Here is a 12,383-nt window from a genome sequence, read left to right as displayed (position 1 = left end):
CCATATAGATATTTTATTCTACTGTACTGTGCATCTTAGCTTTTCCTTCCCTGTAACACTGTTTGCATACAATTTTGGGGGGTTGTGTTATTTTCTCTGAAGAGGTTCTGATATCCTTCTGAGTTTGAAGATTTGTGCAGATGTAATTGCTGACTCAGATGGCACTTGGGGACACTGCATAACCATTTAGAAAAGAAAGGACAACTTCCACATTTGTAAGGGAGGTTTTTTGGAAATCAGAGTAACAAATGCAGCTCTTGTCAATTAGGGATTTAGAATATACTGCTCTGGCTTTCTAAATGGTGTCCTATACAGCTTTGAACCCTCTTTAAGTGCATCCATGCTGCCCCCAACTGCAGCCAGGTCTGTGTGGTGCATTTATCTTCTCAGTAGCAGGCACTAATGAATCTCTGCTTAGTATTTTGAGCTGGTTTTATAGGGTTTTTTTGCCCTTACACTATGGGGGAAGTTACTCCTGTATTTTCCTCTGTCTTAATCTAAAATGATGCTATACAATCCCAGCCGCCTTACTCAGTAAATTTCATGTCTGAAGTGGCAACTGTGATGACTTTTGTAGTGATGAGTATGGCAGAAACACACAATTTGCACACTGTCTGCTTGAAGATTTTGCTTGTGCTGCTTATTATGTATGTTTGAAAAGGAATGAGCAGCCAATCCACATTTTCCCTTTTCCAAAGAATACTGGATCACAAGAGTGATACTACAAGCCAAACTTTGGTTAGCAGAGGAGGTCCTTATCTGCCTCGAAATATTTGATGAACTAGTGAGTATCTGTGAGAGATCAAGTACTGTTTGTGGTTGCAGTCTTTCTAAGATCAACGAAACAAATTTATAAAGCACTATTTTTTCCTAGTTTGGGACAACAACTCCCTACAGTCAGACTGAGGAAAGTTGATCTGACTAAGGTAATCTGTTAAAGCGAACTTTGCATCTGGTACAAAGGGATTATTTGTTTAGGTTTGTGAGGGTTTTGGTTGGTTGTTTTCCTGTTTTGTTTTGTTAGGTGTCTTTCCCCCACTGTACCTGGCAAGAAGTGAACGACTAAGAAGGCAGGAGGTGTATTCTGAGCTTGATCAGCCTCAACTTTTCAGAATGGGTTTGTGGGAAATTGCACACTGTGGAGAGTACACCTTCGGTAATACTTTAAATTCCTTTTATGTAAAGAAGAGGAAAGGAATTACAGTAGGATTTCTGTATTGTCCTACCTGATGACATTTGCAGTTATGTAACCTTGGGGCTCTTTGTAGTCCTCTGAAGTTGAAATTCTTGAGCTATATTTATGGCAGGTGAGTAAGGTCTGAACACTTATATTTTGCTTCTGTTGATTTTAAAATTGTAGGCTATGATGAAAACTGGCAATTAGCGCTGTCATCCTAGTGTCATCCTAGGGTCAGATGTAGGAATCTCTCAGACCTATCTTCAAAATGGGAGATGATTCATGTTTTATTTGTCTTTCTAATCACTAGAAATAAGAGCACAAGTTTGGGGTTTTTTTCTCACACTCAGTTAGGTGCCAATAGTAGAAATAATACTGCGTGATTTCCTTTGGTGTAGACACACTTTATGTGAAATTTGGATGCCATGTAAGCAAACAAGATAAATTATAAAAGTATTTAAGAATGGCACAGCTGCAGGTTGGGCGGAGAAGTGATTCAGAGCATCCCTGCAGAGGAGGATGTGGGGGTGTTGGTTGACAAGAAATTGAATATGATCCAGGTTCAGTGTGTGCTCGCAGCCCAGAAACCAACCGTATCCTGAGCTACATCAAAAGGAGTGTGACCAGCAGGTCAGAAGAGGTTATGCAGCTCTTGTGAGACCCCACATGGAGTACTTTGTGCAGTTCTGGTGTCCTTAACATAAAAAAGTTCATGGAGCTGTTTGAGCAAGTCCAGAGGAGGGCCACAAGGATGATCAGGGGACTGGAGCACCTCCCATATGAAGATAGGCTGAGAAAGTTGGGGCTGTTCAGCCTGGAGAAGAGAAGGCTGTGTGGAGACCTCACAGCAGCCTTCCAGTATCTAAAGGGGGGCTATAGGGATGCTGGGGAAGGACTCTTCACTAGGGACTGTAGTGGTAGGACGAGGGGTAATGGGTTAAAACTTAAAACAGGGGAAGTCCAGGTTGGATATAAGGAAGAAATTCTTTATTGTAAGGGTGGTAAGGCACTGGAAAGGGTTGCCCAGGGAAGTTGTGAATGCTCCACTCCTGGAAGTGTTCAAGGCCAATTTGGACGTAGTTTTGGGTGACATGGTTTAGTGTGAAGTGTCCCTGCCCATGGCAGGGGGGTTGGAACTAGATGATCTTAAGGTCCTTTCCAATCATTACCATTTTGTGATTCTATGAATGAGTTACTGATACAGCTGTATGGTGTTTTCACCATTCTTTTTTTCCAGGCTCACTCACACTCTTAAAACAGTCTGAAGACACCCCGTTTGACCTTGCTTCAATTCACTTAGACACTTTCCACTACAGATGTTGTCATTGCCACTGACAGCTACTAGATGAGTTTCAGAGACAAATTCCAAACAGAGAAATTTCTAAACTCTTACAAAGCTTGGACTAGAGACTTCAAGCCTGTCTCATAATTGAACAGGGAAGCTGTAGCTGAACAAGTGACAAGAAATGTGTTGTTCTTTGCAAAAGTGAAATTATTATATGAAAGAGCTCAGCTTCTCCTTTGGCTTTTAAAGTCCTTTTTCATAGACATTTTTTGCCTTTGTTTTCCCAACTTATCTTCTCAGTAGTGTTTCTGTTTTGACGTGTTGCAGATCAGACAGTCATGATCTTTTGGGTTTTTTTGTGCATCCTGATACCCTAAATTATCAGATTTTGTAAAATGTATGTCTGCATCTTTTAAAAATGGTGTTTTTTTAACTTGCTGTTTTCTCTTGGATTCACACTCCACTGGCAGCATCACAAACTTAACAAGTAGAAAGAAGCTGGTCTGTATAAAATAAGAAGCTTTTTTGAGAGTGTGTGTAATATTGTGTTGGTGGTGATTAGTAGAAAAGCACAGAGGCAATTTAAAAGAAAAATAGGTTAATATAGGTTAATATGTGGTGTGGTGGGTTTGCCATGGCCAACAGCCAGACACCCATGCAGCTGCTCACTCACCCTCCTCAACAGAACAGGGGAGAAAATACCATGGCAAGGCTCATCCCTTGATGTAATTCAAGGAGACTGCTCACCAGTTACTGTCATGGGCAAAGCAGGCTTGGCTTGGGGAAAATTAATTCAATTTGCTGCCATTTAAAATAGTTTCGTGTAGTGAGAAGCATTTAGAAATTAAAACATGTTCCCCCCCATCCTTTCCCCCTTCTTCTTAGGCTCAGCTTCAGTCCTTCATTCCTGAGTCATCTTATCTCCTTCCCACCCTGAGAATCTCAGGAGGATGGGGATAAGGCATTGCAGTCAGTCCACAGTACCTCCTCTCTGCTTTTCCCTCACACTTTTCCCCTACTCCACCATGGATCCTGTCCATGGTCTGCAGTGCAAAATCTTCTATTTATTTACATGTTCATGTTCATGTGTTCTTGCTTTGGGTTTTATAATTTAATTTCTTTGTAGAAGAACCTGAAATCTTAGAAAGGATGAGATATTGTACTAAGCCATTTAACAGATGAAAATTATGCTACTGTCATCAAAACAGTAGCAATTTGAATACAACAGAGTTGCCTTTTTCTATCTGTTTTGAATTGTAAAATCATTAGTGCATTAGACTTTCTGCCTAGTTTTGATTTGCTTCATTCTCTTTAATAAGAAATGTTAATATGTATTGCAAATTAAAAATGAAGATGTAGCCAAACAATTCTCTAAAGGTCACTCATCTTGTTTTAAAGTTAAATGAAATATTTACCCTAGAAATGTTTTTCACATGAATATTTAGAATCATAGAATAGTTAGGGTTGGAAAGGACCTTCAGATCATCTAGTTCCAACCCCCCTGCCAGGGGCAGGGACACCTCACACTAAAGCCCTTACATGTAGCTTGTAGTTCTTAAAAAAAGAAAACAACCAGACAATCAAATCTGAAAATTTATTTGGTTCCTTTCATTATGGGTATTTCACCAAAAATTATATTCTGCATGGTGTTTGCTTTTCTGAATAAAAATGAAATTGATCCATTAGCAGTACATCATTGTACAGATACTCCCAGGAGGTGGTGTTTGTTGATGAGACTGACAAACATGAGCCTCCTACCACCAGCTTATTCCCTTCTTGCAAATGAGTTATATGAAAAAGAGGAAGTCTTATTCCAAATAAAAATTAAACATTCAATCAGTAAAACATTCACCCTTATCATCGGTGCAGCAGGTGGAAATAAGAATGGTGGGGGGGGTTTGTCTCAGTTTAAGAGCTGAGTAGTCCGGTAGCACACAGGGCGATGTGCTTGGACCAGCCCCAGGATAGCTGTCTGGAGTGTCAGCAGCAGGGCTATGAAAGCCAGGCTGCCACCATGTGCTGGGGAAAAAAGAAGGTTGCCCTGGTAGTCAGAGCCAGCACTCCCTGCTACTGCTTTGTGTGACTGCTGGCATCACGTCTCAGTGTAGGGATGCAGTTCTCTAAAGATATCAGACACAACTGCCTTTAGCCATGGCATTGGTTACCCAAATTACCCGGGGATATAGCTGCACAGACTGCACTGACAAATGAATCTCTGTCTCAGTCAAGTTTTTTGAGTTCAGAAGAGGTGTTCCCAATAATCTTGTGTCAAAGCACTCGCACTTCTCCATGAAACATTTTCTCCTTGGCTCCTGGAAGAGAACTGATGAAAAGTCATGTGTTGCCTGATTAATGTTTCTACCACTTGCTTCTGTCCTTTCTGCTGGTCTGCATCTGTGATTGTTTCTTGCATTATCTATCCCCAGATTATAAAAATCTTTGGAGGATGCATCATCTCTTTGCCTGGCAGCGCTTCCCCCCTCTACACATTCTCAGCTCCTGAGGCTTCTTTCTGGTCATATCCTCTCTTTGGCAGGAAATTCCTTCAGTGTCATCACTTTGAGGGGTGGCCTTTTGAAGCACTTTGTTCTCAAAATGTACTGCTTAGTGCCTAACCTCAAATGAAAGCCAGACAAGTCTGCTACATGGTAATATATAACGAATTGTGATATGAACAACGAATATATGTAAGCCATACACTTGCATAAAATGGTCAGTTTGTACATAGCATTCCTCCTGTGAAATTGCTCTGAGTAAATCAAGAAACAAAGGTTTTGATTTATGTAATTAAGTGAAACACAGGAGTATAACTGCTTGGTAGACAAAACCAAAGGCAAAATTATTAATAACTGTAGTTTGCCAATGATTGTTTAAAAACAAAATTAAAAGCAAAGAGGAAAGCATTTTGTGTGACACCAGAACTGAGGTTATCTATTATAACTCTGGTATAGATTCATATAAAATGAGCAAAAAAATCTTTCAGACCATGCATCTTTAAATAGACTTGTCTTTGCATGCACATACAATTCTTACTGTTCCTCAGAGCGTTTATTTATTGATGAGGACTCTGTAAAGGTAGGAGGATTGGATTAGATATTATGCTAAACACATTCCCGTATTACTGTTGTTTCACTGTACTTCTTAAGCTCCCAGAAAGGATTTTCATTTTGTGTATATTTTAAAGAAACATTCTTTATTTTCAGATAAAAGTTTGGAAAAGTAGCTTTTTTCTTTTTAAAATTCTGAAGATCCAGACTATTCAGGATGACTTTAGGAGAATTCCTATTTGAAAATTCAACTTCACACTTGCCCTTTTCCTTTGTGTTTTTCTTTCTGTCTGCAGAAAAAGGATGCACAAAGATAGTTTCTGTGGGTTTAGGAAGCAGATGATAACACACAAAGCCCTGTATTTAAGTGCACTGTGGTGTTTTGATTTTTAATTAATGGTAGTTTTTGAAAACTTCAAAGCAGGTCATTAGAGGGCTGAGCTCAGACAGTGGTGTCAGCAATTGAAAATGGAGAGGGTCGTCTGTCTGCCCTTTATTGTGTGTGTGAGGGGTGGGGGATGGTATCTGTTTATTTGAAATTTTCTTAGTTGGTCTCCAAATAGGAGAGGAAAACAAATTCCAAAGCAAAAAAGAAGGAAAATGTTATCTAATCACAGCTTCTGAGTCAACGACGTCAAGCAGTAACCTTCTCTTTCTCACCATATTTCCTTTAGACTATAAGCTATTTAATACAGATAGAAATTACCTCATCCATCATAGTAATGTAGTCCTTTTTCACTACATAGTGGGTTTAACAGGGCTGGGCATGGGAGGAGGTGAAGAATAATATCCCCTTTAGTTGAATTTACAGATTGGAATGTGGGGAGGAGGAATGGCCCATTCTGGCGCCCAGCCAGCATCCCAGGTTGTCAGCCTCCTGCTAATGAAAAATGCTTTAGTGACTGCACCGACCAGGTGCCAGGATACAAAATACATGTGTTCACTATTGTACTTGCGTCTATCGTGGATGTTGAGCAGTAACTTAACGTAGGGACATGACCTGCACATGCTCTTGCTCTGTGCTGACTAGACTGCAGTGTGTGAGGAAGATGAGCTCTTCTTGAGTGCACTGGGGGTGAGAGTAGGTGTCAGGCATTATCATGGAGAAATAAAGCCACTTCTTAGCTTGTAGTGATTTCTTCACTTGACGTTGCTGTTAGAATATTTTTGCCTTCTATTGTAATTTTCAGCAGCACATCACTTTTTCCTGCTGTTTCCAGTCACAATAATGATGCTACTTAGGACATTCAAAGGTGACCTGATGTGCACACAGGTAATTAAGTTTGGTGTAATTTTAAATTCAGGTTTGTAAAGGACAGCATGGCATTGGTTTTCTGAAAGGAAAACTGATAATTGTCAAATATTTAAAATTTAGCAATGAAATTGCAGTTGGCAAGTCCTTGCAGTAGCAATATTTTCAATATTTTATTTTCTCCGTGTTTCTTATGCCAGTCTAGAACATGAGTGTCATAGGTTTGGGTTTTTTTCTCCTCAGAATATGAAGGCATGGGCTTGGACTTCTCCTGTAGCATTGCAGTAGCAAAAGAGCTGGGACATATCCACTGTGAAGGTATTTCTATGGCTATTTTTATTGCAGGCTGGCATGGCTACTACTCCTGCTCTTACAAGGTAATTTTCAGAAGGTTGGTTCAGCCTAAAACCCAGCTTGTCATGTGTTTTGGCCTAAAACCCAATCTGTATAAAAGCAGGAAAAAAACCCATTACTGTGAAGATTTACTGTCTCACTGCTCTTCAGTAATCATAGAATCATAGAACAGTTAGGGTTGGAAAGGACCTTAAGATCATCAAGTTCCAACCCCCCTGCCATGGGCAGGGACACCTCACACTAAACCATCTCAGCCAAGGCTTCATCCAGCCTGGTCTTGAACACTGCCAGGGATGGAGCATTCACAACCTCCTTGGGCCACCTATTCCAGTGCCTCACCACCCTTACAGGAAAGAATTTCCTCCTCATATCCAGTTTAAACGCCTGAAAAGAACGTACTGTCTACTTCTGTTTGGTTTAGGGAAGAAAATAATGCTTTTGGGTTGTCTTTGTTTTTATTTTTTTAATGTTAGAATACTACATATTACAACATAGGCCTTATATAATAGCAGATGATATGTTTACCAGAACCTTGGTGCCAGAGGCAATAAAAAATTTTAGTTCCAGAACACAAACACAATGTTTGTGTTCTTTCTTAGCCAGAGATCCCACTGCAGTCATACTAAGAATGTACTTAGTTATAATGATTAGGTTCAGTCTAATTCTATTTTATAATTTACTTGCTGTAAGTAAAGTAGTAATGGTCAATGTTGGTGTGAGTCCTAAAGCATATGTATCATGCTTCTTAAATAGGCCCATTCCAGGCAATCACTCATTTTGCTTTTTCTCATTTGCTAGTGTCAGTGTTCCCCTTTCATCTCTTGCTTTCATTCAGGCTCCTGCACTTCCTGAATTTGTTTTATTGGAGCTTTTTCCTCCCTCAGTAAAAGTGGCAGTTATCTATTTTTTCTTCATGTAGTAGTTTCGCAAACATTCTGCATCAAAACAGCAGTTTGTGGAACTAGAGGGAAGCGACAGGCTGCTGCAGCAGTTTGCCCCTGGTATATGGATACACCCAAAATTCTGGAAGGTTAGGGTGGTGATTAAATTCAAATAATGATGATGGAGTCAGGAATTTCTCTGCACAAAGCATACACATGAGGGAAATTTTTGCACAGAAGAGCATTTTAGGGCTGGGTTGTTTGTTGGTGGTCCTGTCCACTGTATGGTCTGGAACTTAGGCTCTGTTTCCTTCATATCCATTTATCCTGCTGAGTTCTTTGGAGGTCTCAACCATGGGAAATCTTTCCAATAGTTTCTTCTCCTTTGTGTAGTACACCAAAAACTTGCTGAAAGCATGGAGTTCGGTATGTCTGTTTCAACTGTATTCAACTGGGAATAAAAGTACCATTTTAAAAGACTTCAGAGAACCATACTTTGTCCCTGTGATAGCCTTTCATTCCCAGGAGTTTAAAAAAATCTGTGGGCAAAGGAAAACAGGATTTTTTTCCATTACATTTTTTCTTTGCCTTCTATTTACTCGGTTCTGCTGTAGTAAAACAATGAAACTACGTACATCTGTGCTAGTAAAATCCTAAAGGGGATGTTCTTGGAAAGTAAATGTGAAAATGTTTTCAACATGATGACATCTGTAATTGAATTTGCATCTGTATTAATGAACTTTTCCTTCACTGTTATGTCAATTCCACTGATTAGTTATACAGTGCAGTTTACCACTCATAAGGTGGAAAAATGAAACTTCATAACAAAAAGGGAAAAGGTGGTTGTTGCAGGAAATTTTGCATGGGTGCAGCTTTACTTCATGCCATATAGTGAGAGGGCTAACTGCTTGCCCTGGGTCATGGATTCAAATTGCATGCACAAACTGGATGGCTTCTTTAAACGTATCTGTGTTCTGTGGTGATCCTAAACATGTTCAAAGAGATAATCCAAATTTCACAATTTAACTATACATCGTTACACATGATGCATCATGCATGATGCACAAAGTAAACAATAATATGGGAATCAACCATCATCCCGTAAAACAACTTCAAAAAGGAAGTCTGGAGCCTGTTGTTGGCTTTTGTACCTTTGGGTTTTATTCTGCATTCATCAGGCATTTATCAGTGTACCTGCAAACCAACTCGGTGAATGTGATACGTCATAAAGTATCACATGCTGCTATAAGTTAGAGATGTTCCCTTAGGTAGATATATAGACAGCACAGTAGTTTGAACAGATGGATACACATATGCAGATGCACACAGCTTTTAAAATTTTAATACTTTGGAGAAATAAAGTCTTAAAAGATCAAGAGTCAGGGTGCCTTCTGATGCTGTTTCTGCAACTTCCTTCTCACTTCAATGGCAAGCTATTGCAAGGCTTAGTTTGTGAAGGTCTTTGAGATACTCACTTAAATGGGAAGGAGATTATAGTAACGGTTTTAATTATATAAATAATACATTTTGAAAATGTTACCTGTGTCTGCCTCTTCACTGAACCTGCCCCTTTTTAGTTCATTCATTATGATTTTATTTTTTTTTTTACAATCTTCAGGAAGTTATATCTGTGACCATATTGAGAAGAAACCCTGCAGATTTTGATTTAGAAACATTTCTCTTGTGCAGACAAATAGAGGAGAAAATAGTTTTGTTTCACTTGAAGACGCCCAGACTGCTTCATTTTCCCTTCCCTCTTCCCTTCCCTGATTCTTCTAAGTAAAGCAATAGCACTTTCTAAACTAAATGAAAAATGTTTTGTCAGAAGTGATCTGATCTTTGATGTACCTGGTTCTGAATATAACTCTTTTTCAGATCTTTCAAATGCATTCAGATATAACACTTGCTTTCATGCTTGCAAGTGGAGTGGAGAAAGCAGCTCTCAGCTAAGACAGTGAATGAGATACATTTCACTGGGCTTGTAAATAAACCTACAAGGTGACACATAGTGATACCAGATCAGTGTAGTGCTCCTTTATCTCAGCAGTAGGCAGTAAACTTTTCTTTTTTTTCCTCCTATTATTTATAGGAAATAAATAAGAATGATGATCCTTTAGTGGTAAGAGAGTGCTTTTCTATTTCATCAGCGGACTCATCACTGATTCTTTCTCCTAACAGCAGCATAACTGAGTAAATATCAAATTTAGTTTTACTGTCTCTTTTCCTGTTTGCTGTAAAGGAGAGAAGTGCAGCTGACAATCAGAATGGCAGGTTTGAAAAGGAGCATCATCCACTTGATCAGCTGGGAAAAGGGTGAAAATGGGATGCCATTCCAGAGCCAAGCAGCTTTCCCACTACCATAGTGTAAGGGAGGCTTGGTTTTCTGGTTCTTCAATAACAGATACACTGATCTGTCTCATTCTTACATTTAGTATTTAATTTGTGTAGTGCACATAAGGTAGGCTAGAGCAGAGACCTGGTGCAGGTGCAGCTTTCAACATTCATTAAGCATTACTGCCATGATGGCTAGTTATGTTGCAGCCATGGCCAGTTTGCTGCTTTATGGTTCTGAATACCTGTGAGGGTCTAACCTGGTTTCAGAACAATATGAAGTCAAGCAGCTGCTTCTGAACTAGCTTTCCTTGAAGCATCTTCCTGCTGTTCCTATACCTTTGAGGTTTTTCCAGCTCCTGGTGACAGCCTGGCCATGTGACAGTGATAGGTTGTCTGGTGGGCAGCCTTGAGAACTGGTGTGGTAGCAGCGGGACACGAACCACGTGAGTAGCTCTTAGAAACTGCATGATTTCAAGAGGGTAATCTTTAATATGACTCTTCTTCTATAACACCTGCATTTTAGTGCATAATGCATCTCTAAATAAATAGAATATTGACATAATAATTCTTAACCAAAACCCTTCAGGCAGTCGCATCTGCATTAGGTAGCCATACCTATCAGGTAGTCTCATACAGGCTCCTCATCTGTATTCTTTGCAGAACGTAGCAATAGCTCAAACTGAGCAATTTATTTCATAAAATCTTCAAATAACTGAAGCTTAAAGGCTTGATAAAAACTGGGAGTCAGAAAGTTTTTCTTATGCTGTCTTTCACAGAAAGTAAATAAGTTTTCTAGATGCATTTTTTTTAAGCTTTTATATCTTCTTAACTGAAATAGGAACTTGAGGAGAGAAAGCTGACAGCAGTGTGGGTTCTTTTAAATCCAGGTTATGTAAATTACTGAACTTAATGAGGCTCCCATGCTGCTCAAGGGTGCTCACTGCTATTCACCATGCATTTCTAACCCTTTCTGTGCCTTTAAAGAGCGTCTCTTCCCTTTTGTTTTGTTTTTGTGATTTTTCTTTTTGTTGTTGTTGTTTTGGGGTTTTTTGTTGTTTGGAAGTGGGGGTTTTATATTTAGTTGGGGTTTTTGGGGGGCGGGGGGGTGTTTGTTTGTCTTTCCTTTTTTCTTGTATCTTGAAGATCCAAGGAGTACTGCTAAGCTGGACCTGGACATCAGATGGTAGGATGCCTGTGCAGTACTACAGTGCAGCAAAAGCATGGCATGTGGCTATTGCTTTATTAATAGTTTGAGTCTAGGAGTGGAACAGAGAGAAATTCACCTGTTGCTAGAACTTAAGAAGTGTCTGTAGGTCAAAGTTAACTTCTCCTTGCTTAAAGGAAATCTCTATATTCCTAGGAAGTCCACGAGTAAACAATTGTGTCATCTTTGAGATACTGTAGAATAGTGCGTAGATAATCTAAAAACTTCTCTCTGCGCCCCCACCCCTTATGTTGCTGGTGAATAGTGCTTGAATGTGTGAGCTCCAGTGCAAGAAAGCTTGAGTTGATGAAATGCTGATAACCATGTTAGAACTGCCTGCAGCTGTTCAGAGTCAGAATTTCAATTTGCACTTAATAGTGTATCATACTACAGAAAATATGCCAGTTTTACTCAGAATTTTGATTATTAATTTAATTATTTCACTTCGACTCAGCTTTATTCCCCAGAAGCAGAAGAAACAAAAGTGAGTAATGTCTGTGGTTCTACCAAGGTGATTATCAGTCCAATTGAGTCAGAATAGTGATGTGAAATAGGCATTGTCACTCAATGTAGCAATCTAACCTGTCAGAAACCAGATTTGTATATGTGTATCTGAAATACAGAAAGGTAAGTTCAAATTTCTGATTGTCAGAGCACATAAACAGAACTACGTAGATCAAGGGAGTGTTCTTACATCTGTATTTTGCCATGGTTTTATTTTCCTTTTACCCACCATTGACATCATTGTATACCACTGTCATTTTTATGTTTGTATTCATGACATTCCATCAATGTCACTTATAAGGTGTGGAGCAAGAAAGGGTGGACCACTTCCGTGCAACTTGTACT

The 12,383-nt window shown here is 39.4% G+C and overlaps 1 protein-coding gene across 1 annotated transcript in view; it reads left to right on the top strand.

Moving 5' to 3' along the window:
• The window catches only part of LOC133210582 (probable acyl-CoA dehydrogenase 6), an 82,068-nt gene that overhangs the window by 45,122 nt on the left and 24,563 nt on the right, over positions 1-12,383 (top strand). The window contains 2 exon segments of the mRNA XM_061350079.1: positions 7,005-7,102; positions 7,104-7,138. Of these exon segments, the coding sequence (XP_061206063.1) occupies positions 7,005-7,102; positions 7,104-7,138 (133 nt within the window).

This window comes from Neopsephotus bourkii, unplaced genomic scaffold (genome assembly GCF_033783945.1).
Source record: "Neopsephotus bourkii isolate Nb327-2 ecotype Australia unplaced genomic scaffold, CSIRO-AGI_Nbou_v1 NB_479, whole genome shotgun sequence".
NCBI lineage: Eukaryota > Metazoa > Chordata > Aves > Psittaciformes > Psittacidae > Neopsephotus > Neopsephotus bourkii.
This window is presented reverse-complemented; position numbering and strand designations above follow the sequence as displayed.